Source organism: Pinus tabuliformis, chromosome 9, assembly GCF_031772625.1.
Source record: "Pinus tabuliformis cultivar Carrire ecotype Pingquan chromosome 9, CPIR1, whole genome shotgun sequence".
Classification (NCBI taxonomy): domain Eukaryota; kingdom Viridiplantae; phylum Streptophyta; class Pinopsida; order Pinales; family Pinaceae; genus Pinus; species Pinus tabuliformis.
This window is the reverse complement of record NC_142307.1, coordinates 1,455,011,920-1,455,037,859: the sequence shown is the minus strand read 5'-3', so window position 1 is coordinate 1,455,037,859 and position 25,940 is coordinate 1,455,011,920. Positions and strand designations below refer to the sequence as shown.

At 39.8% G+C, this 25,940-nt stretch overlaps 1 protein-coding gene across 1 annotated transcript in view; it reads left to right on the top strand.

Annotated features, from left to right (window-relative positions):
- LOC149154063 (insulin-degrading enzyme-like 1, peroxisomal) overlaps positions 1-25,940 on the top strand; it is a 474,120-nt gene that overhangs the window by 2,411 nt on the left and 445,769 nt on the right. The window contains exon 2 of the mRNA XM_089445838.1: positions 14,122-14,197. Coding sequence (XP_089301964.1) covers positions 14,122-14,197 — 76 coding nt within the window. The remainder of the gene's footprint in view (positions 1-14,121; positions 14,198-25,940) is intronic.

Below are 25,940 nucleotides of genomic sequence, written 5' to 3'. Positions count from 1 at the left end.
GACCCTATTGGGCAAGTTGTAACATGTAAAAGATATTGATTTTGAGTCTAGAAAGTCCTATGAGCCTCCAAGCACAAATCAAACCTAGAAGTGACAAGTCGACCTAGAGAGAGGTATTTGACCTCATGGAAAGGCTATATATACAAGCAACTTCGACCTCCTTCATCACCTATTCGATCTGCAATAAGAAGAGTTCGATATCAAGCAAGAAGAAGAGCAAAGAAGGCTAGAAGTCAAGGAAGAAGACCTGAAGAAGGAAACATAATTTCTATTCATTTTTGTCCACATGTGCAAAGGTTAGGGTTTTTGCAGGCTGAAAGTTGCAGGTTCGAGTTGCAGGGGGCTGAAAATTTCAGATCCGAGTTGTAGGAGGACAAAAATTTCATATCCATGTTGCAGGAGGGCCGAAACGTTGTCTTGATCTAGCTTTGACTCCCGTTGACTTTGGAGACATTGTCTTGCTTGAGGAAGGGATTCTTGGAAGATTGTCACGTGCCAGAAAGAAGTATTTCTATTGTTCCAAGGGACCGAAGCTATTGACTTGAAGTTGAAAGCCGAAGTTGAAGTTGGAAGTTGGTTGAAGAAGGATTGATCCTTGTTGACTTGGTTGATCTTTGACCTCTTTGGAAGGGATTCTTGAAGGGCTAACTTGGTGCTTGGAGGAGGACTTGGTCTAGGGTTTTGGGTCTTGGTTTTCTCATTTGAAGCAGATTCTATAAGAACATAAGAGATTCTTTTCGGGTTTTCCCCTTGGAGGGGTTTTGCCTTGGCTTGGAGCCTAATACTTGTGTCCATTGTCTTTATTTTTTAATTGTTTGATGAAAAGATCTGATAAAGAAACATAATAAGATAAATTAATGTTGCGAACATTGGCATTAGGATAAAATCGACAAAGGTTTGGAAAACCAAAAAATCGTAAAAATTAGGAAAATATCCGTAAAAATTGGCAAACATCAGCAAAATCAAGATACCATCAAAACATCAGTAAAAATCGACAAACATCGGCTAGGCCAAAAAATCGTGATTTCGAGATAAAATCGGGATGTTATCAAGATGTTCGCAACATTGAGATAAATAAAGCTCACAAGCAATTATTACGTTTAAGGAGAATTGAATTAATAGTTGCCCTACTACATTCTCCAACATGTTCGACTACTCGATTCTCCATTGTTCAAGCCAACTCCACTTTCATGTGTTTGGGGCATGTTGCTTTGTCCTGCCACGCCCTTATCGCACCAATGCCACTAAGCCAACAAATCGTGCGCTCTCATGTGCCTAAGTGGAAACCCAAATTCAGTTTTTCACCACTCAGGTGGGCGCGCCCTCACTCGTGCCTCTTAGTTATGTACCACCATGGTTGGTTTCATTGATGTGTTGACCCCACACTCAACCATCAACTGAATCCTCATATTGTTGCTGTTAATTTTCCAAGATCCATATTGTTCTTTGCTTCAGATAATTGCATTTCATTATTACATTCACCCCATAATATTTAAGCTTCATTAGCAATTATATAAAAAGAGCAATGACATCATAGCAGTTGAACATAAAGGATCACAAGAAGAAAAGCATGCACAAAGGAGACACCAAAATTTGGTTAGAGACCAGGACAAAACCCACAACGGGGAAAACCCATCGCAAATTCTTCTTCTTCTATTAGATTGTCATAGAAAGTTCAACAAAGAGATACAAAGTACAAAATATCCTCATCAGGTTGCTCAGGGCCTGAGCATGACTTGTTCACAACTATGTTTGTGAACAAGTCTTATCGAGAATACTAATACACTACGCTGCCATACTGTTATAATATATGAACATCATCATAGCGTCTGAACTGAATGATACCACACATATTCTTGGAATGTGATGCCAACAAAACCATTCATATATTGTAATGATGATGCCAGTGAATATAATCCCAATGTTGCTTATTCATACAACTGAACTGAGACACATATGAAACTGAGCGATATATACAATACTGATATCATATATCAGTGATGCTCTTCAATTCATCATGCCATACATACAAACTATATACCCGTGATTGATCTAGAGCTGAAACAGATTCATATAATGGTGATGTTGAGACTATAGGGATGTCGATACTGAAATATATAACAAGGAGCTTGTGCCAACCATGTAAGTACAATTGACTACATGAATATATGAATATAGCAGAGATCTCTAGAAGTAATACACCCAATGCTGAACAACATTGAGACCTCCATACATATAATTATGACCATAACGCAGAGACAACATACGGTGTATCAAATTGCAGATTATATGCCTAATCAAGAGACTGTCCATCAAGACCATAATCGAGACTCTGAGCCAATATACTGAGACCGTGATCATACTGTTGAGATGCTGAGAGACAATGGAAAGCGAGAGCCATGATACAGAGGAATGACAGTACCATCGCTGCCATGATATAGTAGAATGCGGGAGCCATAGATGTTGTATTACTGAGGCAACTGCGATGCACAAAGAGCCGTATATATATAAAGAGACCATCCACTGAGGGCAAGTAACTAACCTGAGATGCGAAGACTGTGGAGTCCATGAAAACTGTGGAGAATAATAAGATCGTTACAGTAGGAAGCGAGGTTCAAAGAAGTCACAGAAATCTGAGAGTTATTTGAGCTCTTGAGGAAGCATCAAACCCTAGAGTTAATGAACCACAAATATCACCATCCGAAATTACTGAGTTATGCACAAAAAAGAGTCACCTGAAATTCCTGAGGTAGCTATCCGAAATTGCAGACTCAAATTCGCACTTTTGAGGAGCACCCCAATGGGGTATATATAGTGATTAGTTATAGTTGAAAGGTCCCAACCCTTGGGTGAGCCGACCTTTACATTTGAAATTTAAAAATAAAAGATTTCCCTCCAAATACATATTGAAGCTGACTTTGAATATCAAAGGCGGGAGACATTAATAATTTAAATTCAAATAAAACTTGGCCAATCAATTCAAATTCACTTTAGGGAATCAAGGGAAATTATTCCGTAAGCTGCCTCATGAATTTAATAGTCGCATTATTTGCGATATAAACATCGCAAATGGTGCGATGGAAATGTTGCCCTTGGTGCGCGCCTGGTTAAAGGCATTCCCAACTCTAGGGCCTAAAATCCTCCCCCACTTAAAGTTATTGCTGTCCCAACAATAGTCTAGCTAACAAACTCAAATTCGTCAAGCCATGAATAGAAACACCAATGCAGGAACCCATATCCAAGTCTCCATGAGAACCTCGAATGTCTCTAAACTGATCTTGCCATAACCATCCTCACTACCCAAAGCGATCATTGAAGGACAACTCCCTCCTAATTCTGTCCACAATGTCTCAAGTTGTAGCTGTCATCATACTGACCACCAAAACTCTTCAAGGGATAAGCCAACTGTGAATCCTGCTGTCATACTTCAATACAAATTTGTCATGTCTTTGCATGGGATGAGCCACATGTGAACCCTGCTGCCATGTCTCAAGTTGTAGCTGTCATTATGTTGACCACTAAAACTCTCCAAGGGATGAGCCAACTGCTAACCCTGCTCTTATACTCCAATATAAATCTGTCATGTCTTTGCATGGGCTGAGACACCTGCAGACCTTGCTGCCATACTCAGACTCAAATTTGGCATGTCTTTGCGTAGTGCTAGCCCCCAATGTCTATACTAGCCGGGTAGCTAATCTGACCATCACATACATACCCTAAGAATGCACATCCTCATGTCATCATCATTTGTTTCTTCAACACTCTCGTCACATTCTCATCCACAACATACTGTCGTCATCATCCAAACTCCATCAAGAAATTGCCTCCATGGTGTCTAAGTGCTATGCCTTTGGAACATAGGTCCATCCACACATCCATCTTGAATGAAGGCATCCCATCCCCTACTCACTACGAAGACCTCCAAGTGAAGTCCATCTAGTAAATCCACTATCTGCTCCACATCCAAGTCCATGAAGAGATCCTAAAACTCATTTGTCACCAAGTCAACGGTGCAATCCTCTCATGACAACCCAATATCTGCTACGAACCATATCTCAAGGCGCTTCATCAATTCATCTAGATCCACTGCTCCTATCATTCCAAGTCTCTCCACTCCTCATCTCTCTCATATATGAAATTATATTGCTCACATCTTTGCAATGAAGGCAAGTCCCCACTCACCTCACCAAGTCATCCAAGTATTACCCAAGGCCTTTAAGCCAAGCGGTCTCCAAAGATCTCTATGTCCTCCTTCTCAAGAAGGCTTTCTGTCTTGAGATGACTAACCTCCTCAATCATCCCAGTCTGTAACTCATGCTGCAATGTCTAAGTCTCCATGGCTCAACCCAATTGTTGTCCAAGTGACCCCACACTAAGGCCTCATCATAACTGCAACCAAATCTACCCAAGTCCTCTGTTAGATCATGCAGATGATGTATTAAATCCGATCCCTATCTGCGAAGTTTGTTCAAAAGGGACACATCTCATCTTGTACAAATCAAGGATGCACCTGGTCCACCCAAGTCGCCTAATCCAAGCCCATCAACAAGTCAAGTCTCCTCCAAGGTCACACACATTCACATGAAGGCTCCATTAGTCACAATCACGAATCCATCGATTTGACATCCTAGGCTCCTTGAACCCAAGGCATCATCATCTCATCGTGCTTTCTCTCTGACCAACCCATGTCTCCATCAATGTCTCCACTCCCATGAGACATCTCTCCCCATTGGGTCACTAAGACCTCGTCTTGAATCATAGTGAAGCCTAAATGAAGAACATCTAACCAATCCTCATGATGATCTGCTATCTCAACTGCTGTGCCCTTCCGTTTTGAGTGATCCTACTCGAACGACCTCAATCCTCAAGTTGCGATGGAAAACTGCTAATTCCTGTCATGGCCAACCGTAACTTGTCCTCTACGAACTTATCTCATCCACCACCCTTGTTTAAGGCATTGGCCCCATCCATCCTTGGGTTCACTACCCCCTGAACAACCCTTGCATATCTCCATGCTATCTGGTCCATACATGAATTAGAACTCATCGCAATCAACAATGTGCACTAGCACTGACAACCATCATCTTCTCAAAATTCTAGGAGTTGCCCATGCTCTAGTTTGTCTTACGAGATCCATGGTACCCTCATCCTAGTACTAGAAAGCCTCCTCGCTATAAATTATTGTATCATGTTAGGCCCTTTGCCAAGCCACTAGAATACCCATCCTGCCTCATCACCAAACTAGTTAAGCCCACATACCCAACTCTACCCTACCATAGCTATGTGCATCTTATTGTGATACCACTTCTGTATTGTGACGATCTTCACTATTGCTCCTTCAGTGATCTTCTGCTTCAGCGGATACCACATTTGTGTGGTGAAGGGCTTCACTATTTCTTTTTCAGTGGTATTTTGCCCTGATACCATTTGTCATGCCCTAGCGATTTTGCACGGATACAAGGCGCTTTTGGTTTACCGTGATCCTTGGGTGTGCAACACCGATGTGTTTTACAACTGACTAATACTAGCATGACAATACTCCAGCTAGACTACGCCTCACAAATCAATACTTGTATATAATGTCTTATATGTTACTTAGTGGAATGTCGTAACCTCAACGTAGAATCAAGTATATCATGTCATCTCAAATACAACATAATACATTTATCTTCTTTCAACAGTAGCATTTAATTCATGAAACATAAGCTTCATCTCACGACATCACCATCAACACATATCATCAACATGCATGTATAACAATGCTACAATAAAGTGTCATAGTCACAATGCTGATACACCATACATATACACCATGTAAGAGTATCCCATAATTATGTGAATGGAAGGGCACTCAGCTCAACCCAAGAATCAATATATTATGATGAATCTTTTCTGCAAATGTTGTGCAACAATCAAGGTCGAAGTCTTTTCCAAGACACGGGGCATGGTTTCCCAAACCAACCCTTAAAACATACTACAAAATCTCCAAAGAATACCACAATACAAAGTGTACCGTCTTAGGGTGGGACTTAGGTTTGTAATGTAGCCCAAAAGTACAACATTAAATGCTCCACAAAACCCTTAGGATGGTTTGGTTACTTACCAGGAACCTTCTCTCCCAACTAGCATCCAAAACAGGTTCAAAATAAGCCCAAATGGGTGACTAGGATTCTTGCCACCCTATTGTCACCCCTGATTGGGTGGTAGAGCCACTTGAGGGTTGTTTTCGACCCTTCCTTCGACTTGCAACTTTTGTTCGTGGTCCTACAACCCTTTTGCATCTTCGTCTTGCTCTTCCCAAGTTGATGCACCCAAAAACCAATCAAAAATAACCCTTAATATCTCGATCTAACCCTCCTCTTTCTCATGGGTAGGATGGGCCTCCCGCCCCACATACGAGCTGCTTCTTCCTTGTTTCGGCCCGCAAGGAACATACCCAAAGTCTCTCTTGCTGCTTTCCCTTTTCGACATCCAAATGGCCACATTTATATAGGTTTTATGCGCTGTAGGGTATCTATAGAGTTGTGACCCTTCATATGCCACCCTATCGGACTCGTGGGTACTCCCAATGGGATGGGGGTCCAATATAACTCCACCACATTTCCCCACACGTCTCATAGAGCCACACCATGTCATTGTACTCGGCTTTAGGTCCTCTTCTCATGCTCGGTCACATCCACCCTTGTGCATTCCCAGTCCACCTAATTTGTTTCGTTCAACTGTTCGATTCTCCATTGTTCGGGCCAACTCCACTTTTGTGTGTTTGGGGCATGTTGCTTGGTCATAGCGCATCCTTATGGCGCCCATGGCACTAAGCCAACATGTTGTGCACTTTCATGTGCCCAAGTGGAAACCCCAATTTGGTTTTTCACCACTCGGTTGGGTGCGCCCTCACCTGCGCCTCTCAGTTATGTGCCACCACGCTTGGTTTTGTTGATGCCTCAACCCCATGCTCAACCATCAACCAAATCCTCATTTCGTCACATTATTTGTGACATAAATGTTGTAAATGGTGTGTTGGAGATGTTGCCAAGTCGGGAGTGAGTTTGGGAGCAAATTTTATATAATATATATTTGTATATATTTTGATGCATATATGTCAACAAAAGCATGCAGAATGATGAATTAGTGATAAAAAACATAAAAACATGGATTAAACCATATAACATCATTCATCTAGTAGTTATAATCTTCATCAACCACAGGCCCACAAATTACAAGTTTTCATTCATATAGCATGTAAGGGTGCACATAATCAAAATAGCATTGACTGCAATCCATCTCTGAACCGAAAATACATCAACAAATAGGCTCTAGATGACCTCTAGCATCCCAAACAAATCATCCTACAACAAATACCTACATATCATCAAAATCATTGCCTATCTTGGGATCTTTGTCATTCATATCACCCTCTAAGCATTAACATAAGATAGAAAAAATGTAGCAGGTCAAGTCAAGATTTTGTTCGAGTGATGGGTACATTTTTAGTAGGGTTATGATAGAGGAGTTCGACAACCAATGTCACTAACATCAAGGTATATAGAGGGCTTGGTACTCTTGATTAAATACGAGTTCCATGCCCTGGTACATGACAAAATCCAATGGAAACATTACAATCCCCCCAATCCTGAAATCCTGAAAAACTGATAAGTCTGTTGGATTTTGTGTGAGATCTAAAATTCTACTTTCTCTGTATGATATCCAATGAGGTCGGAACCACTCTTAAACATCTTGAGTCATTTCATGGTAATGTTAAAAATTTAAGTAAAATGATGAAAATGAAAGATATGTCACTTTTACCTGTGGGAGCAAATTTCGGGAGCGCGCTCCTGGGTCGCTCTTGATGCGCCCTCACTTGTAGCGCACTTTGGGAGTGGATTCGGGGGGAGAGCCGCTACCTCGCAGCCTTGCTCCAGGAACCGCCCTTGGGTTAGAGTTAGATCCACTGGGTTTGAGAATTACCTTTCCAACCTGGAATACAATTTCAATCCCCTTTTCCTCGTTGGTCAACGTATTGATCTTGGTGTCAACATACTCTCATAGATCATTCACCAACAACACTAGTTTGGTTCTTTCCTTCCACGAACTTTAGTTGGATATCCCATCCAATTGGTCCTTAATCCTTCAACAACCAAACAACTCAGTGCTCTCTTAGAGCTACCACGTGTGCACAAATCTGACCCAGTTGCACTTCAAAGTGATCTGATACCATGTTAGAATTTCATGCACCCCAGGTTTGGTCTATATTTTGACAGTTACACACAATTGAAAACATAAACACACTGAAATGCCTAACTTTAAAAAAAGAACTTGCATAATGGAAAATACACCAACAATTAGATCATACATAGAACACAAAATTTTAATTGCAAAAAACAATTTCTTATTTTTCCTCCAATATGAATCCTAGGGCTCCCTTACCAGGAAGAGACAAATCCTTGTCCAATATCGATGGGCTGAGGCTAAATCCTTCACACCCTCAACTGCCCAAAACACCACTGTTGTGGCAAACCTTCACTTCAGAATTTACCAGCTGTCCACCTCTTTGTTGCTGTAGCCTTAGGGCACTTCCAACCCTCGGCTAGGATTGTATTCCTTTACCAGGCCTATGGGTTAACCAAAAGTCTTTACACAGGCCTCGATCTGTGCCAAACTAGCAGGATGGCCCTTCTACATGGTTTGACACCTTGTCGCTTGCTTGCGAATGCACCTACAGGCTCCCTTTTCTCTATGATTTTCCACAACAGGGCTCACAACCAATGTTGCACAAAGCGCGATCGGGATTTAATCGGCGCCGGGAAAAAAGCGGAAAAAATCGACAAAAGCGGGAAAAAAGCGGAAAAAAGCGGGAAAAAAGCGTTTGGCACAAAAATATTCATTTTTTTTCATTTTTTTAATATCTAAACCATCTACAACATAAAATAAATACATTGACACATAAATATGATAAAAAAACTAATATATAAGATGTTTAATATCATTTCTAGCGCTAAAATCACACATAACATTGAATCATGTCCTCAATAGTAAGTCCTGAGTCCCAAGTCCAACTCAGCCTCAAAATATCAACAAAAAATATGATAATGTATCTCATCATGTCATAATGTCATATACAATAAAATGAAAGTCTAATCCTATTGATTTCCTCTGCCCCTCTTGCGAGAAAATGGCACAGCTTTCTCTTTCCCTCTAGATGTAGAAGCTGGTGCCTGTGCTGGTGGAAATGGCAGTGGAGTCTGACGTGCTCTAGAAGCTGAAGAACTAGAAGTAGGAGCTATAGGAGGTAGACCACGTCCTCTACTGGTGGCAGGGGTAGGCTGGGCGGATGGTGTCACCTCGAAACATTACAATCTCCCAATCCTAAAATCCTGAAAAACTGATAAGTCTGCTGGATTTTAAATGAAATCTAAAATTCTACTTTCTCCATATGAAATCCAATGAGGCTGGAACCACTCTCAAACATCCTGAGTCATTTCATGGTAATGTTAAAAATTTAAGTAAAAGGATGAAAATGAAGATTAAGGAGAATGTCACTTTTACTTTAAGAATTTAACATTACCATGAATAGCATATCCATACTAGGGCATAGACTTGATCATTAAGTTGCCCCACTCAAAAATTATTTGTTTCTTTCAAAAAAATTGCATGAAAAAACCCAAAAAAAGTTATAAAACTATGCTGTCCCAAGCCCCCACGATTTTTTCCTTAAAAATCGCGATTTTTTTCGAAAAAATCGCGATTTTTTCGATAAAAATCGGTATAAAAAAAAGTGGCGATTTTTACGAATAAAAATCGCGATTTGATCGGGCAGAGGAAAAAATCGCGATTTTCCGATAAAATCGCGATTTTATCGCGATTTTAACAACACTGCTCACAACCCCATCCTGGCTGCTGTGTAGACCCGACCCTTTCCTTTGGGCATGTTACTGCTCAATCTAGCAGGGGCCTAGGACGAGTACCTAACGGACAACTACTAGACCAAATGGAAATAATGGGACAAGGACCTACTGTCACCTCAGTCAATGTCCCCTGCCATTTACGAACTTTCATTGATGGGAGGAGTCTCGATATGGAAGAAATCACTTGAATGATAGTATCAATGGCAAGGTGTAACATGATTTCCAAGGCCCATTCAAAGGATAGGCTCAATTAATGGTTCAAATGCTTAAAGAAAAGCTGAAAGGCTCCCCAAGAAGGACCTATGAAGAATGATCTCAGGCTTAGAATATTGAATAATGATCTCGGCTTGATTTCTCAACAGGAAAAGTATAAATGAAGGCTTGGGGTCAGTTGGCGAATGCACACAGAGAGATTGAGGAAATCGATTTTTTGAGGAGAGAAGTTCTTAGGAGGGAAATCGATTGGGGAGATCTTGCAGTTGAGGGGCAGGGATAGTTCGGGAATATAGATAGAGAGGTGGAGAGAAGCTTGTGGAGGCAGTGCAGTAGCTAGGAGAGTTGACGCTGGGACAGTCTGGGCCCACGTAGCCTTGACGCAGAGCTAGAAGGGCCAGCGTAGAGAGGGAGAGAGCTACCTTCCACGTAGAGTGCTAAAACTGCCAGGAGTTGCCAGAACAGCCAAGAAAGTTGATGCAATGGGCAGAAGAGCTGACGCATAGTTGATGCAGAGCCTTAGAGAGCTCCACGCAGGCCCACACAGTTACTGCGAAGTGGCAACGTAGTTGTAGCCGGGGCCAACCAATTTTGCTACCGGATCATTCAGAATCTGTTGGGTGAAGTGAGGTAAAACTCACTCAGGTTTTCGCCATTGTATTTCTCTGTCACTAGTTTGCCGCGAGGACAACCAACATTTGTATTCATAACTTCTGCTTAATAATAGAAAACCCTCAGAGCTGCTGCACCGGTTTTCCCGCATTAGGTTTTTCTCGGGACGTTTCGTCCAAAAATAAGTGTGTCCTTTGTGTGTTTGTCTCATTTATTTTTCAGTACTTGATCTGTATATTGTTGTAGACTGCAGTGTATTTGCGTTAATATTTTCCGAACATTTCTGAAAATAACTTGTTAAATGAAGAAAACAAGTAGGTAATGCAAATCAGTTTACTGCAGTAGGATTTCTGGTTTATTAGATTCAGAAATTTTCACATGGTGCAAGTGTGTAGCAGGCCAGGCAAGGTGGTCTAGGTGCATCATCATCATCGAACAAGTGGGACACGAGCAAGGAATAAGCGGTGCTGAGGATCCCATGGCATGGCTATTTGCTCTCTACTATAGTGGAGGCCCATGGCTCTCAACGCTCACCCTATAAATGCCATTAAGACCCTCTGGAGGGTTTGGATCCCGTATAGGGAGACCAAACCGCAAGATGAAGACCCATCTGTAATCCTGTATAAGATCCAATGTGTCTCCTCGCCTTTCAGTACAACAATTTATTAGTGCAATTGAGCAAATGAGCCTACAAATCAATGAACCAACTGAGCACTTCATAGTGGCATGCCTTTCCATAATGGGCTTTAGAATTTACAAGTGTCCCTAGGTTCAAGAAGGAGGTTAATCAAGGACCCTATTAGGTGGTTTCAACCTTTAAGGGAAGCCCACACATGGGTATAGATGTAGGTGGGGGAATCGTGTCTCATGAGTTACCCCGACCTTTGTTTTTCCACCCTTCTTCATATGCCTTTTGCCTTTTATTGATTTTTCTTTTTATAACTGTTCGGGGCTCCAGGGAATGAGAGCATGATGTGAATGATATAACAGTGAATACCCCCTTAAGGTTGGGTAGTTCATCGCCACCAGGGGTTGGGACAATCATGGGTTCCTTAATGATGCAAGGGGCTCACATAAGGGGCCCTAGGAACCAGGGTGATGGCCATAATGATAGGGGTAGAGCTCATGTTTGGCTTTTTCCCACATGTTAAACTTTTATGTCCTGGCCATTTTTTGCATTTTATGGTACATTCCCTGTTGTAAGTGGCCAAATTATGCTTTTTTCTTTTTAGCTGCACCAACCTTTGGGGCATCGTTCCAGGCCCAACCCAAAGTGTGGACAAGGGGAGGGGGAGGCTAACTCCTTGTGGACCCAATGGACAGATGTGGACTCGGATGAGAAATCTGTGAAAAGGGGCTATAATGAGCGGAGGGGAAGTGATGTATGTGGTGTCGGGAAGCGGGACCACACAACCAAAATCGAGATTTCCCATGTAGTGCCACTCCTAAGGCTAGTAGCAAATAAAGGAAATCACACGAGACTAGGATACAAGCTTAACCACCAAGTTGGACAGGGGGACAAGAGTATAGGCCAAGCCCATTTTTCCCGTCGAATCCCGCCACTAATCCATACCCAGAAGTGTCCATGATAAGTAAGCAAAAATAACCAACTACATAATGAAATCCATATCTTTAGGGTTGGAAGGCCCACCTTCAAACATATGATCATGACAAATGGGGTGAAGGTGCATAATGGCTTGCTTAGGTGGCAGAGATGATGGCACATCGAGCTATCTGGTGGTTGATAGGGGCTGCTAGCTGACGACTGAAGACAATCTAGGAGAAAAATTCCTCCTATGGGTGTCACCCATAGGTGGTGGGTAACAAGGCCCTAAACCCTTGCACACAGGCCCTGTGGCCTTCCTTGTTTGTTGTTTTGTGTGTATATCATCTAGCTGGCCACCAACCAACCGTCGGCCTAGCTGCAGTTTCTTTGCACAGGGCTCAAAACTAACCCCCAAACCTTCATTCAGTTGCCGATGGTAGATTCACACAGGTTTGACCCTTCCTAGGGTACCTATTGCCTTTAATGCTCCCAATTGCTCCTTTCCACCTTGTGGTATTTCTTTCCTTGCCTTTAGAAGATTCTAACAACCTCCTTCAAGATTTCTCCTAACAAATTTGTCCCATGAACTAATTTACTCACATCCTTCAAGAGTACCTTGTTACTCCTTCGCAAGTCCACGGTTTCCTCAACAAATCAAAAGCCCAATCAAGAAGAAACATCTGTTATTCTCCTCTCCAAAATTTTTCTCAAGCCTCTCCATTGGTTTTTAATTTATACCTTTTCAAAGGGTGCAATACCATGGGGTCTATACCATGGGTTATTAGGATACCATGGGTCAGTGGAATACCATGAGTCTATGGGTACAAAGCAACATTACTTAGCTCATACACTCATACAATCACTTCTATGAGTGTTTTCCTCTCACATACTGAGCACCAAGGGCACGTGAGAGTACCTCCCGATGCTACAAAATCTCAACGCTATTCTTGTGTGGTTGGGCATTGTCCATGAATTGTCTATTCGACTTGATAAGTCTTCTTTGTTTGATGGTGGTTTCATCCTCCCCAAGTTTACTCCATAAGATCATTAGGGTTCCACTCCTAGAGTGGTGTTAATGTCGATATGTATAGGGTTTCGAGGAGAGCACATAAATTTTGTTTTTGTTGTATTGCGTGATGTTTATGCTTAGTTATATTTTGTAGTTATTAGATGTGAGAAGTACAATAGATATGTGAGGTACACAAGATGAAATTTAGACAAAATATGCCAAGAACATCTCTATTAGAAACCATTGGAATTTATACTTGTATATGTGGGTAAAAAAACTTGAATTTCACTGGGGAAAATCACACAACATGCATTTGCCACATTTTCAGCAACAATTGTAATTGAAATTTCGCGCTTGTGTGACTAGCCAAAGAGTAATATGTAACTAAGAAGGATCATGCAGGTAAGAGAAATAAATATTGATGGCAAAAGCTACCTCAAAATGAATCACTGAGATTTTTTCATTCTCCTGATAATTAATGTGATATCACATGTTTTGGGTTTTGGGCATGTTAATTGATTTTTTGACCAAGAAGTACTTGAGAGAACTTTCATCAATATTGGAAGGTCCCAGCGTTGTAAATATATGCTTATCTTCTTGAAACCTCTAATGTACTTGGTACCTGTGGCATGTTTATTTGAAATGGCTCATCATTTGTGTCGTACAAATTTTCAAACAAATATATGTATTTTGAAAAAATGAAACTATTTTGTAAATTTATGTGAAAATATTTGTTGTGATTGGAAATAAATACAGTGTTAACACTTTACACATATTCATCTTTTATTCATTTTGTGCTTTAATTATTGCATGTCTAATTTATTTTTCTTGTGTTTTAGGCTGCTGCATCCATGAATGTATCTGTTGGATCATTTAGTGACCCTGAAGGCTTGGAGGGCTTAGCACACTTTCTTGGTGAGTAGTTTGCATAAGGTGAAAACCACTTATTAGTTTGCATAAAGTGAAAAACTATCAATTGAACATTTAAAGTTAGGTCCTTTGTCTATACCATAACGTTGTTCTTTTTTCTGTTTTAAAACTTCTTTAATATTGTGATGCATTTTAAACTGCATATCCATCTTCACACAGGGTCTATGTTCCCTGTTCCAGTCTCTTTTGGCTTAGCAAGTGTATTGCCTTTATATTTCTTAAGCAATGACAAAACATATTAAAGCTTAAAAAGTAAATTACTAAATTTTTTGCCCATGGCATGCTTTTTCTTGCATGCCCCATTGTGCCTCAATTCTAGCCTCATCCAAATGCTTCTCTTCCTCAAATGCAGTGGTAAGGTTGACCTCACCTGTGCTGTTCACTATTTCCAGATTTTGAGAGTAGTGTGTCTCTGCATTCCTTCAAGGACGAAGAGAAGACATATAGGGAGGGCTCCTTAAGGCTTCGATGGGCTTGAGTTAATAAGAGGGGTGAGGGGGGATAAAACAACTTTTAGAAGTAGTTCGAGATGGGCTATGATTCTTCGAACCATTAGCTTCAAAGATCCCAACTGTTCATTAAGCTCCAAGTGCTATCTATGATGAATCCCTATGAATGCTTCAACATCTTTCTGCCATTCCAATAATTCCAGTATGTGCTTTGTTGTGTCAACTTTTAGGTTTGTCTTGACTTAGTTAAAGAGTAATAAATTAACTTTGCCTTGGTCATTAATGGGTTTATCATAGGTAGTTTACAGGCCCATGGTATTGGGTGGCTCGAGGTATTTGATGTGATGAAGCCTATATTTAAAGGTTTGGTGATTTCTAATGTAAGATGACGTAAGTGGTTAGTGTTGGCATGATTGGCCACGACTTGGCCAGATTGGTAAAGGGACTCATGAAGATATCTTCTTTGTAGTTGCTTTTCCCAGTAAAGGGTATCCAGGGTAAATCTCTTGTGGAAATTTATGTTGTTGTTTTGTTTTTGTTGCTGCACTTGGTTTCTACATTTGGTATGAAAACAAGGTTGTTGGCTTCAGGAGGATGCCTTTGTTGCTAGGGCTTAACTCATTCTGTGAAGAGCAAGGGTATCTTGGGTTTGAGATAAACTTGTTCTTGAGTTCGAGCTTTCTGCAGTGAATCTTGTGTAAATAAAAATGGTAATCAATTCAAGAAGAGAAATAGAAAGGTTTAATGCCCAAAGCTTGGAGTTATGGAAACTAAAGATGGAAGATCTTCTTACAGATAGAGAATTGTGGGTTGCTGTGGGTCTAGGTACAAAATCTATTGTTATGCTGAAAGAAGATTGGGAAAAACCGGAAAGAAAGGTGGGAGGCATGAATTGACTTTGCCTCTCATATTTGGTGTTATTGAATGTCTCTAAAGAAGACATCTCAAAGCAGCCATATGATAAGTTAGGGAATTTGTATCAATAAGAGTCCATGGTGAACAGGTTGTTTCTTTGAATGAAGCTGTATCATCTTAGGATGGATGATATCGACTCTGTGACAAAGCTTCTGAATTCATTTAATACTTTTGTAAGTAAAATTGTCTCTTTTGATATTAAGATGGAGGAAGAAGATAAGTGCATTAACTTGTTATATTTTTTGTCAGACTCTTTGGATAATTTGCTTGTAGCAATTGGTAGTACTACTTAATCCACATTAAAGTTTGAGGTTGTAGTTGCATTCTTGTTATCCGAGGAAATACAGAGAAAATCCATGAAGTGTGTGGCCAAGGATGTTTTATTTGTAAGAGGCTGTACCAAGAGTCGAAAAATAAGTTTTTAAGGTGCAGATCTAAATACAGAGGTAGATATAACTCTCTAGGACAATTTATAAATAAATGTTGGAAATTTGGTAAAGTTGGGCATGGAAAGAAATATTGCAGATCTAAGAATGGTGATAAAATTAAGGGATTTATTGATGGCCTTTCCACAGAAATGATAACATCCATGGAAGGAGGAGGTGATGTTTACCTGGTATTACAAATACACATTTTGATCATAATGTATGGTTGATCAATTGGGGTGCTTCATTCATATGACTCCTCGCAGAGAGTGGTTTTGTGAATACGAAAAGTACAGTAGAAGTGATGTTTTCCTAGGAGATGATTTGACACCCAAAACCATAGGTTGTTGAATGGTCGAGCTGCTACTCAAAGATGGAAGGATTAGAGCTCTCCTTGCGGTTTTTCACATTCTAGATCTAGTCAGAAACCTGATATATATAAGTAAGATGAGTGATGTAGGTGTGCATATTGTATTTGAAAAGGAAACATGTTAGATGTTTCGAATAGCAACGGTGTTGATGAGGGGAGTTTGGATTGTAACTTTGTGTAAGTTGTTGGGAAGTACTATTAATGATGGGTGTAAGAGTTTTGTTGTTCACGAGGATAACAATGAAGAAGACGAAACACCTACTAGTCAGAAACCTGATATAAGTAAGATGAGTGATGTAGGTGTGCATAATGTATTTGAAAAGGAAACATGTAAGATGGTTCAAGGAGCAATGGTGTTGATGAGGGGAGTTTGGACTAGAACTTTGTGTAAGTTGTTGGGAGTACTTTTAATGATGGGTGTAAAAGTTTTGTTGTTCCCGAGGATAACAATGAAGAAGATGAGACCCCTACTCTCCCAATTGATAAGACATTGGTCTTAATCCTAGGTGATCAATTAAAACCATTTTTCTTCCTCCGTTAATTTCTTGTCTCTCACTTGTGCGACCTTTCTAGGGCATCATGCAAAATCTCTTAGAAGGGTGATCTTTCAATTCTGCTTGGACCAATCTTTGCACTGGTGTCCCTTCTAGAGATCCTCAAGGTTTCACAACATTCCAATGGTTCATTGATGAGAAAATCCAAACCCTAGCTTGGACTTTAAAGACCTATCTTTGATGTCAGTATGAGAGGCTTCTTTGAGGGTTGTCTTTCATTAAAGCTTGATCTTTTCCAACCCTTTCTTAGTCCTACCTTGATCTAGTGTTCTCCTATGAGGTTTCCCTTTCATGATCAATCCCAAAAGCCTAGGTCTCGTGTGGACCCATTCTAGGTCTCTCAAATCAAGCAACACTTATCATAGAAGTAATTGCTTATTTCAAAGAGCTTGTTAAGAGGTCATACCTTATCTTGGAGATCTCGATTCTATGTGTGTCTAATTTTCATATCACTATCAATCCATAGGTCTTGCTTTCCTCCCTTTAGGTCTTTCTTGGAGAGCCATCAAGCCTCATTGAAGCAAGTAAGGCTCATATTGAGCCTCTCGTCTAAATGGGCCTTGGAAATCATTATAATCCTAATTATTGATCCTATCATCCCAAGTGATTTCCATCATACCGAGACTCCTCCCATCGGTGAAAGTCCATAAAGAGCAGGGGACACTGATTGAGGTGACAATGGGTCTTGGTCCCATTGTTGCCATTTTCTCTAGTAGTTGTCCCTTAGGTACCCCTCCTAGGATCCCTGCTAAATTGAGTGGTAACATTTTTGGCGCCATTGCCGGGGACGGAGCAGGTCTTCATTCTCTGTGAATCATTGAGGAATTTGATTCATTGATGACATTATAAATATTCCTCTGTCGACTCCATGCATTTTCCAATCCCCTAGCTTGCTAGAAGAAGACAACATTTCTCCTATAACTTGGGCTGCCGTGAAAAGAAGGGATAGAACTCCATTGCTTGTTAGAACTAACCTTATCCCCGAAATTGAAAAGGTTGGCAACACAACCTTCAATATGGATGCCAATACCAACGCCAACCAAAATCAAAACCAACCTAAGGTCTCAAGAAGCAAAAGGCACCTTTGTAGTGTTTTTAGAACTTTGAAGTTGAGTGACAACCCCGATTCTTTACCTGAGAAATATCATGAATGGCTACCCAAATTCAAAGGAACTGCTGACCAAAAAGTCAATGACCATATAGATGATTTCTTTTGGGCACTGGCCCCTAAGGGGATTGAAGATGATGATGTGATATTAATGTTATTTTCTTTATCCTTCGAGGGGTCCATTAGAGAATGGTATCTTAGTCTCCTCCCTGGAAACATCGATGATTATGAGAAGTTTGAAAATGCCTTTAAGAAGAGATGGTCATCTAATGCTGAAGGGGCTTTTAACCTTGAAAATTTTTACCACATGAAAAAGAAAGGCAATGAAGATATTAGGGAATTTATCCAAAAGTTTGATAAGATTGTTAGGGATATTCCTGATCACCTTAAACCTGTCGATGTGCTAATACTTGACAAATTCATTAAGGCTGTTGGAGGACACCTGACATATCAACTAAAGGATAAAAAGCCCAAAACTCTTGTTGAGGCCAAGGAAATTGTCATAGAGGTCGAACAAAACTTGAATGCTTCTAAAATTGAGATGTTTGAACATCCTAGGGCTAAGGTGGAAGCTAAGAAGAGCAAGTCTAAGGATTAGGTTGAGGAAGCCCTAGTCATGGCCCTTAAGAAACTTGACAAACTTGACAAATTATCCGAGGACATGGATGCTAGGAATAGGTTGTACATGAACAAGTTCACCGCTCTTGAAAAGGCTCAAAAATCAAGTTTTGTTCCAAAGAATAAGCCTTTTGTCAAGAAAGCTAATGATGAAGGCAAGCAGGGTCCACCCTAGGTTCCTAACACTTTGGCTCCAACCAATGTTGTGGAACAAGAAGAATCATCTTCTGAGGATGAGCAAAGTGATAATGAAGAAAGTGAAGATGAGGAGGGTGGTGAGCAAATGAATATAGTTGGTGAAACCCAAGCCTTCAACATTATGTTAGGTGACACATACACTCATCCTCTGATTAGTGAAGTGAAACTCAAAGATGAAAAGGATGAGCCTATCCTCAATATTGATGATAGTGGGAGATTCAAAGGGGTCCAATACTCAAGGAAGAATGACAATAACCCCTCTGCAAGCTCCGATGAATCGAAGAAGAAGGAATCCACTCCTAAGCCATCCTTTCCAAAGCAACCTCCTCCGAAGGAACCCCCAAAGAAAGATCTTCCCAAGAAAGATAGCTAAAGGATCCTTCCAAAGGGGAATGCAAGCACAAAACTAAAGATAATGAAGTTGAACTTGACATTGATGTGGGTGTTGCTATAGGGAAAATGACTATGCAGGTTTCGATAAAGGAGTTAGCTAAGCTTCCATCCCAAAGGCAGTGAGTAAAAAAAGCCTTTGGGTTTGAAGAAGAGGACCCACTTATCTCATTGCAAAATATACATCTCTCTAACACCATCCCTGGTCATGAGCCATTTCTACTTACCCTAGCCGTTAATAACCTCTTTCTGCATATGTTAGATTCTGGGGCTTCCGCAAATATCATGCCATTAAAAGTCACGAAGCAACTCCATCTAGACATTACTCGAAAGTACAAAAATGTATGTGGCTTTGACTCTAAGTCTGTTGAGGATGAAGGCCTTATCAAAGACCTAAAGATGTCATTAGCCATGAATAAGGACATATCATTACTAATGGATATTTTTGTCATTGATATACCTGATGTGTGGGGAATGCTATTGTCCAAGAAATGGGGTGCTACCGTGGGTGGTCAACTCCAAATGGATGTATCTCATAACACTATCCCGCAGCCTAATGGAACCCCATTTATCCTTTATAGGGAGCCTCTACTCCCGGCTCATGTGGTGAAACCTGGTCCTATCTCGTATTATGGAATACCTGAGACTAAGGATTCTTGCCCCATTCTTCCCTCTTAAGAAGTCCACATTCTTAAAAGCCCTGTAAAAACAAAATAAGAAGTGGGTACAAAAACCTAGGAAGGAATTCAAGATTGGGGAGGTTGTGTTGGTAGACTAGTCAAGATTCATGGTAAGGTTGGTGAAGGATATTATTACATTGCTAGACTTGACGACGAACTTTGGCCAGAGCCGGTCAAAATAAGTCGCATCACCCCTTTCCTTGACACTTGACATTGTATCATATGCATGTTAGAGTAGGATGCATTGCATATTGATTTTTGCATTAGAACCTAATATCATATTATGTTATCATGCTAAGATTAGGTGCATTTAGATTAAATTTGTCTTTTAGAGTAGATTTTATCTTCTGTTGGTTTATGGATTAACAAAAGCATGGGCAATCAAAGGATGCCATAAAAACATGCTGCTTCGTTTGCTTGGTCTTTGATGTGCAGGTAACAGGTATGCGGTCCCAAGAGATTGTTGGTGTTCTCATGACCTCCCTATTCGAGTACATAGTTCATGCACTCTACTGAGAGCTCATGTCCCAGTTGGAGCCAGATGTTACTCACCACTAGTGGGTGACCTCTATAGGAGAAATTTTCTCCTTGATTTGTCTTCAGCCATGTTGTCACCTTAAATGTACACCTCAATGCGGGCAAAATACCAATCCCACCAGGTGTAATTTTAGAGGCGCAACCCTCAGAGTAGGGGTTGTCACCTATACCCTACTCACCCCGTTTAAGTTCTCTCCTAGACAAGCTAAGGGGAGTAGTCCTAAAGATGGATGGAAAGGGGAAACTTGTTGGAACAACAAGTTCTAGGAGACTAAGGGCAAAACAACTACCTCTCTATACAACTTGAATTAAGATTGATTCAACAAGTGTGATTATTAGATGAGAAATGTGTGTATATTAAACGATAGATTCAATTTGAGATCAATATGGCAAAAATAAGATTAACAGATTAGAGACCAGTACCTCAAAACAACTCAATAAAGATTATATCACTTGCACAATGGAATAAGACTTCAAGTCACGAGATAAGCAGTGCTACAAAACAAAAGGTTAGTATAAGAGAATGACACAATATTGAAATATGAGCGGTAAAATGTAACTTGCAAGAAAGAAACTTGTACTTTTAAAGAAATGCTCAGAAAAGTTAGAACAATACCATAAACGAATGAGTAAGTGATTTATAATGACAAGTATAAGAAAGATATAAAATTGCAAGTAAAGAAAGATGCTCACAAATCAACAATATGCCAAATGAGATGATGTCTAAATGAATGCAAGACTAAGCTAGGTGAGATGTAAGAATCCTGGTCGATTTTAATTAAATGCCGAGTTTAGATGAAATCCTTCTCCTTAATTGTTTTGAAACAAGTCTTAAACAAGGTTGTAGAAAGGAGGTCCAAGGAAGAAGGCTAAGGCCTTATTAACGATACCTCCTCTTGCTTCTAATGACCCAAGTGCTTCCGTTCCTACAAGGGATTGCCCACAAGAGAACTGCAAGGTTACCTCTTTTAACCGTTGAGTAAGGGCCAGGCTTCTCAAATTGAATAGTGGAGAAGATATTCCTAGCTTTCTATACAACCAAGCTTATGCTTGGAGGTAAATTCTAGGATGCAAGTCTATGACTAAGATGAGATGAAATGCAAGTGCAAGATACAATTAGATTGCTTCAGTGAGATTACACTTGGGACAATATGCTTCAATATCAAGATCACTTATAACCAAGATAATTTATTAGTACTTAGAGCACAAAAATTATGATGTTTCAAGAGAAAAATGAGGCACTTAAAAGTTCCCTCAATGAAATAATAAAGATGTTAATGAGATGACAAGTTAGATCTTAAAAACAATAGCCAAAATGCCTTTAGATATAGAGTGCTTATTATAACAATATTCTCTTATATTAAGATGACAATTGAAACAAGAGAATTTGCACAATTAGACAACGACAAATGAGATTGCTAACAGTGAAAGAGAAAAATACCAATGCAAATAAGATTCAACTAGCTAGCAATGAAAGAAGTTAGTAAGCAAGATAAGGCTAAAGCAAAGAGACGCTGATCAAGAAGATGAAGAATCCTCCCTTTTAAATAGGGAGGGGGATACCACAGGATTTGAGTCCCAAGCTCCCTTCAACGAGAAGATTGATTTTATTATTAACTTTACAATGAAAAAGAGGCCTTAATGGCCTTGAAGCTAGGGAAAATAGGCCTTAATAGGTCTCTGACCAGGCCTAAAATGACCAAAAATGCTAGTGACTTTCCAAATAGAAGCCTTGCAATTAGATCTTGGACCAAAAATGAGTCTACAAGCCTGCAAAACCAAACCCAAGTTAGATTTTTGATGAGAAATAATTACAAAATTATTTACAAAATTTTAAATTTGAAACCCTTGCCAAAATTCAAATTTTGAAGTGAGAGTAGGGCTTCAAGGCCTAACGACTCCCCTAGAAAATTTTCGCTTGATGAATGGGGCCACATAAACACAGATCAAACCCTTGGAGGGGCCTAGAATAGGCCTAAACCCTTGTGGCCTTGAAGAATGCTTGACAACCCTCCAGAAATGGTAACGCTGGCCCTAAACCCTAGCCATCTAGGCTAGGTGAGGGATAGAGCCCTCAAGACTTCAATCTCCTTCTTGATCTTGATTAGATCCACCTGCAAAACGAGTTTAAAAAAAATTCTAGACGTCCACTTCAGGTCTGTAAGAAAATCAAGCTAAAAAAACCCTAAGGCTATATACAAAAATAGAGAAATATGTACAAGGGTTAGAAAATATTTACAAAATTTATTTACAATATTTACAATGATTTACAAATAATTTGCAAGTAATTTACAAGTCTAATCTATGGGTATGAGGACACCTGCGCCCATAGATCAGATAACATAGCTCTAGAAATAGTAGATAGATCAATGAAAGCTCTTTAAAATAAGTAAAAGATTTGTTTTGTAAGTAGAAGATCTTGGTAGAATAAAAGGCAAGAATCTCCTTTCAAAGATGTCCTTACGATAAGCCTTTAAGAGACCCACTATGGGTTCGTAATTGCTATGTGCCAAGTAGATGGATACTTCAAACAAGAACGTCCCCAAATGCCTAGCTCGAGTACTTAGCTGATTCAAGCAAGAATTTCCACAAGTCCTCGATATCTGATTAGAAAATATTTTCTACACAACTTCGAAACATTTTGTTAGTTTCAATAGGGATTGGTTAGCACATCAAAACAACAGTCTAGTGTCCAAGAAAGGATCCACGAGATCCGCCTAATCAAATGTGTTTCCCCAATCCAAATGTAGGTGGCAAACAAGCGAACAATAAATCCAATAGGCTAATGAAACAACAACTTTAAACTTAGTAGAAATTTAAGCACAAATCATTAAAATAATTTTACCGTAGTAGGCTGAAGACATACACACATAGCTTTGCCCCAAAGACTTTGCTTTTATTAACTAGAGAAAATATTACAGAGCTTCCATAGCTAATTACACCATCCAAAGATGAGTACAATGTGGAGTCTCAGTCTCAGTTTATAGAAAAATGAGAGATCTAGATCCCCCTCCAAGTGGAAAACGTCTAGGTCCAAGAAGTTGCACAAATTTGACTTGATCCTAGAGAGTAACAACTAGTTGATGCTTGATCCATGCCAAAATTTAATCTTGTTCCTTGATCTGGAAGAAGAATTTCGAATTTGTTTAAAAAGGCTTTGATCTCGGTCCATTTTTCTTTTTCAATTTTTCTCGTTGAAAAATCCCCCTTCAATTAACCACCATGGTCCAGAAGTTTGATTTTTCTTAAAAATGATTTTTTCCTTTGATCAAGGGTTAGAAAATATTTACAAAATTTACAATGATTTACAAATAGTTTACAAGTATTTTACAAGTCTAATTTATGGGTATGAGGACACCTCCGCCAACAGATCAGATAACATAGCTCTAGAAATAATAGATAGATCAATGAAAACTCTTTAAAATAAGTCAAGATTTGTCTTGTAAATAGATGATCTTGGTGGAATAAAAGACAAGAAACTCCCTTCAAAGGTGTTCTTATAATAAGCCTTTAAGAGTCCCACTATGGGTTCGTAGTTGCTATGTGCCAAGTAGATGAATGGTTCAAACAAGAACGTCCCAAATGTCTGGCTTGAGTACTTTGCTGATTCAAGCAAGAATTTCCCCAAGTCCTCAATATCTGATCAGAAAATATTTTCTACACAACTTCGAAAGATTTTGTTAGCTTCAATAGGGATTGGTTAGCACAACAAAAAGGAAGTCTAGTGTCAAAGAAAGGATCCACCATATCCACCTAATCAAATGTGTTTCCCCAATCCAGATGTAGGTGGCAAACAAGCGACCAATAAATCCATTAGGATAATGAAACAACTTTAAACTTAGTAGAAATTTAAGCACAAATCATTAAAATAAATTTACCATAGCAGGTTGAAGACATACACACATAACTTTGCCCCAAAGACTTTGCTTTTATTAACCAGAGAAAATATTACAGAGCGTCTAGAGCCAATTACACCATCCAAAGATGATTACAATGAGGAGCCTTAGGCTCAATTTATAGAAAAATGTTAAATTTAGATAACAATGGTATGTTTTATGCTTAGCACAATTACTTCAATGTTCCTTTAGCAGCCCAATGACAATTTCCAATTTAGTTTTTCAATAGCAATCACATTGAACATTAATCACATTGACAGTTATAGTAGATAGAACATGAAACAAAAATGTAGAAGACAAGCCAAGACAAGAGGACACCAGATTTGGTGGATGCCAGGGAAAAACCCCAATGTGGTGAAACCCTTTGATCAATTCTTCTTATTAATATATCAAATGTTCAGAGAGAGAGAGAGTACCAAAAGTCAAAATTGACTTGCCAATAGATGATCAAAACAACCTTGTCAAAGTTCTGCAATATTGTCTGAGTCAACAACAGTGAAATCAACCCTAACCAGAAAGTCAAAGATGGTCAATGCAACAATCAATTTTCTCTTTTGAAGCTCGGTCAAAGGTAGTCAAACTCGGCCTTCAACAGTGATCAAAGTCAACCCAAAACAGTCATAAATTTGCTATCAAACTTGGTCAACCTGCAGTCAAACAGACCTGCGGTCAATGTAAGTCAAAGTCCTTTTGCCTCAATTCATGTGCCCAAAAATGCGTCCTGTTGAGACAAAAATCCACCCAAAAAATCGAAGTCAAAGGATGCCTAGAAAGTCAAAGTCAACGTTGGTCAAACTACAGAAATTCCTAAGATTTTTGGCCCTGCAATTTTGTCCTGTAATTCGATCTCCTTGTGCCACACGTGGGAGAGACAGAGAATGCCCAACGCTATACGAACCAATGAGAGGAGAGAGAATGTGTGAGTGATGATGATGCCAAATGAGGTGAGCGGTCACTTGTATTTATACAAGTCGTTGAGGGTTAAGAGTCATGTCCATTGGGCTTCATGAGCCTACATGATGATGTGGCGGACCTGAACAATTTGCACGTGTGGGCATAAATTCGAAATCACACTTCTTGCTTGTCCAAATTAGATGATCTTTATATCAATTTTGGTCCTCTCGAAAATAGGAATTTAATGCAATCATCATCCCATCAATTGCGCTGTCCCAAGGTGGAATTTGGCCCTAGTTGCCAATTTTAACACTCCCTCTCAACTAGGTTGAATTCCACCTGTCAGTTCATCATCGATCATCATGCCATCCATGTCGTCATGTACCATCTTTGCTTTGCACTACTGAACACTAATATGAATAATGAAAAAGAATCGATCGAGAGTGAGTCACAAGACCTTACTACTCTCCATTGGCAAAAGTCAGTCTAGAGGTAGAACCTCAATCAGACTTGATCCCAGATCAAGTTGTTGAATACGATGCATCCTAGACATAGGGAGTACGACAGTACACAATGTGTCCTTCGATAGTGCTATGGTCCTTATCCACGTTTCCTAACTCATTGGCCAGATGAGAGGTACTTCCCATGAGTCTCGGACTACATGGGTAGGATGTATGCTGGGGCATTAGCAGGA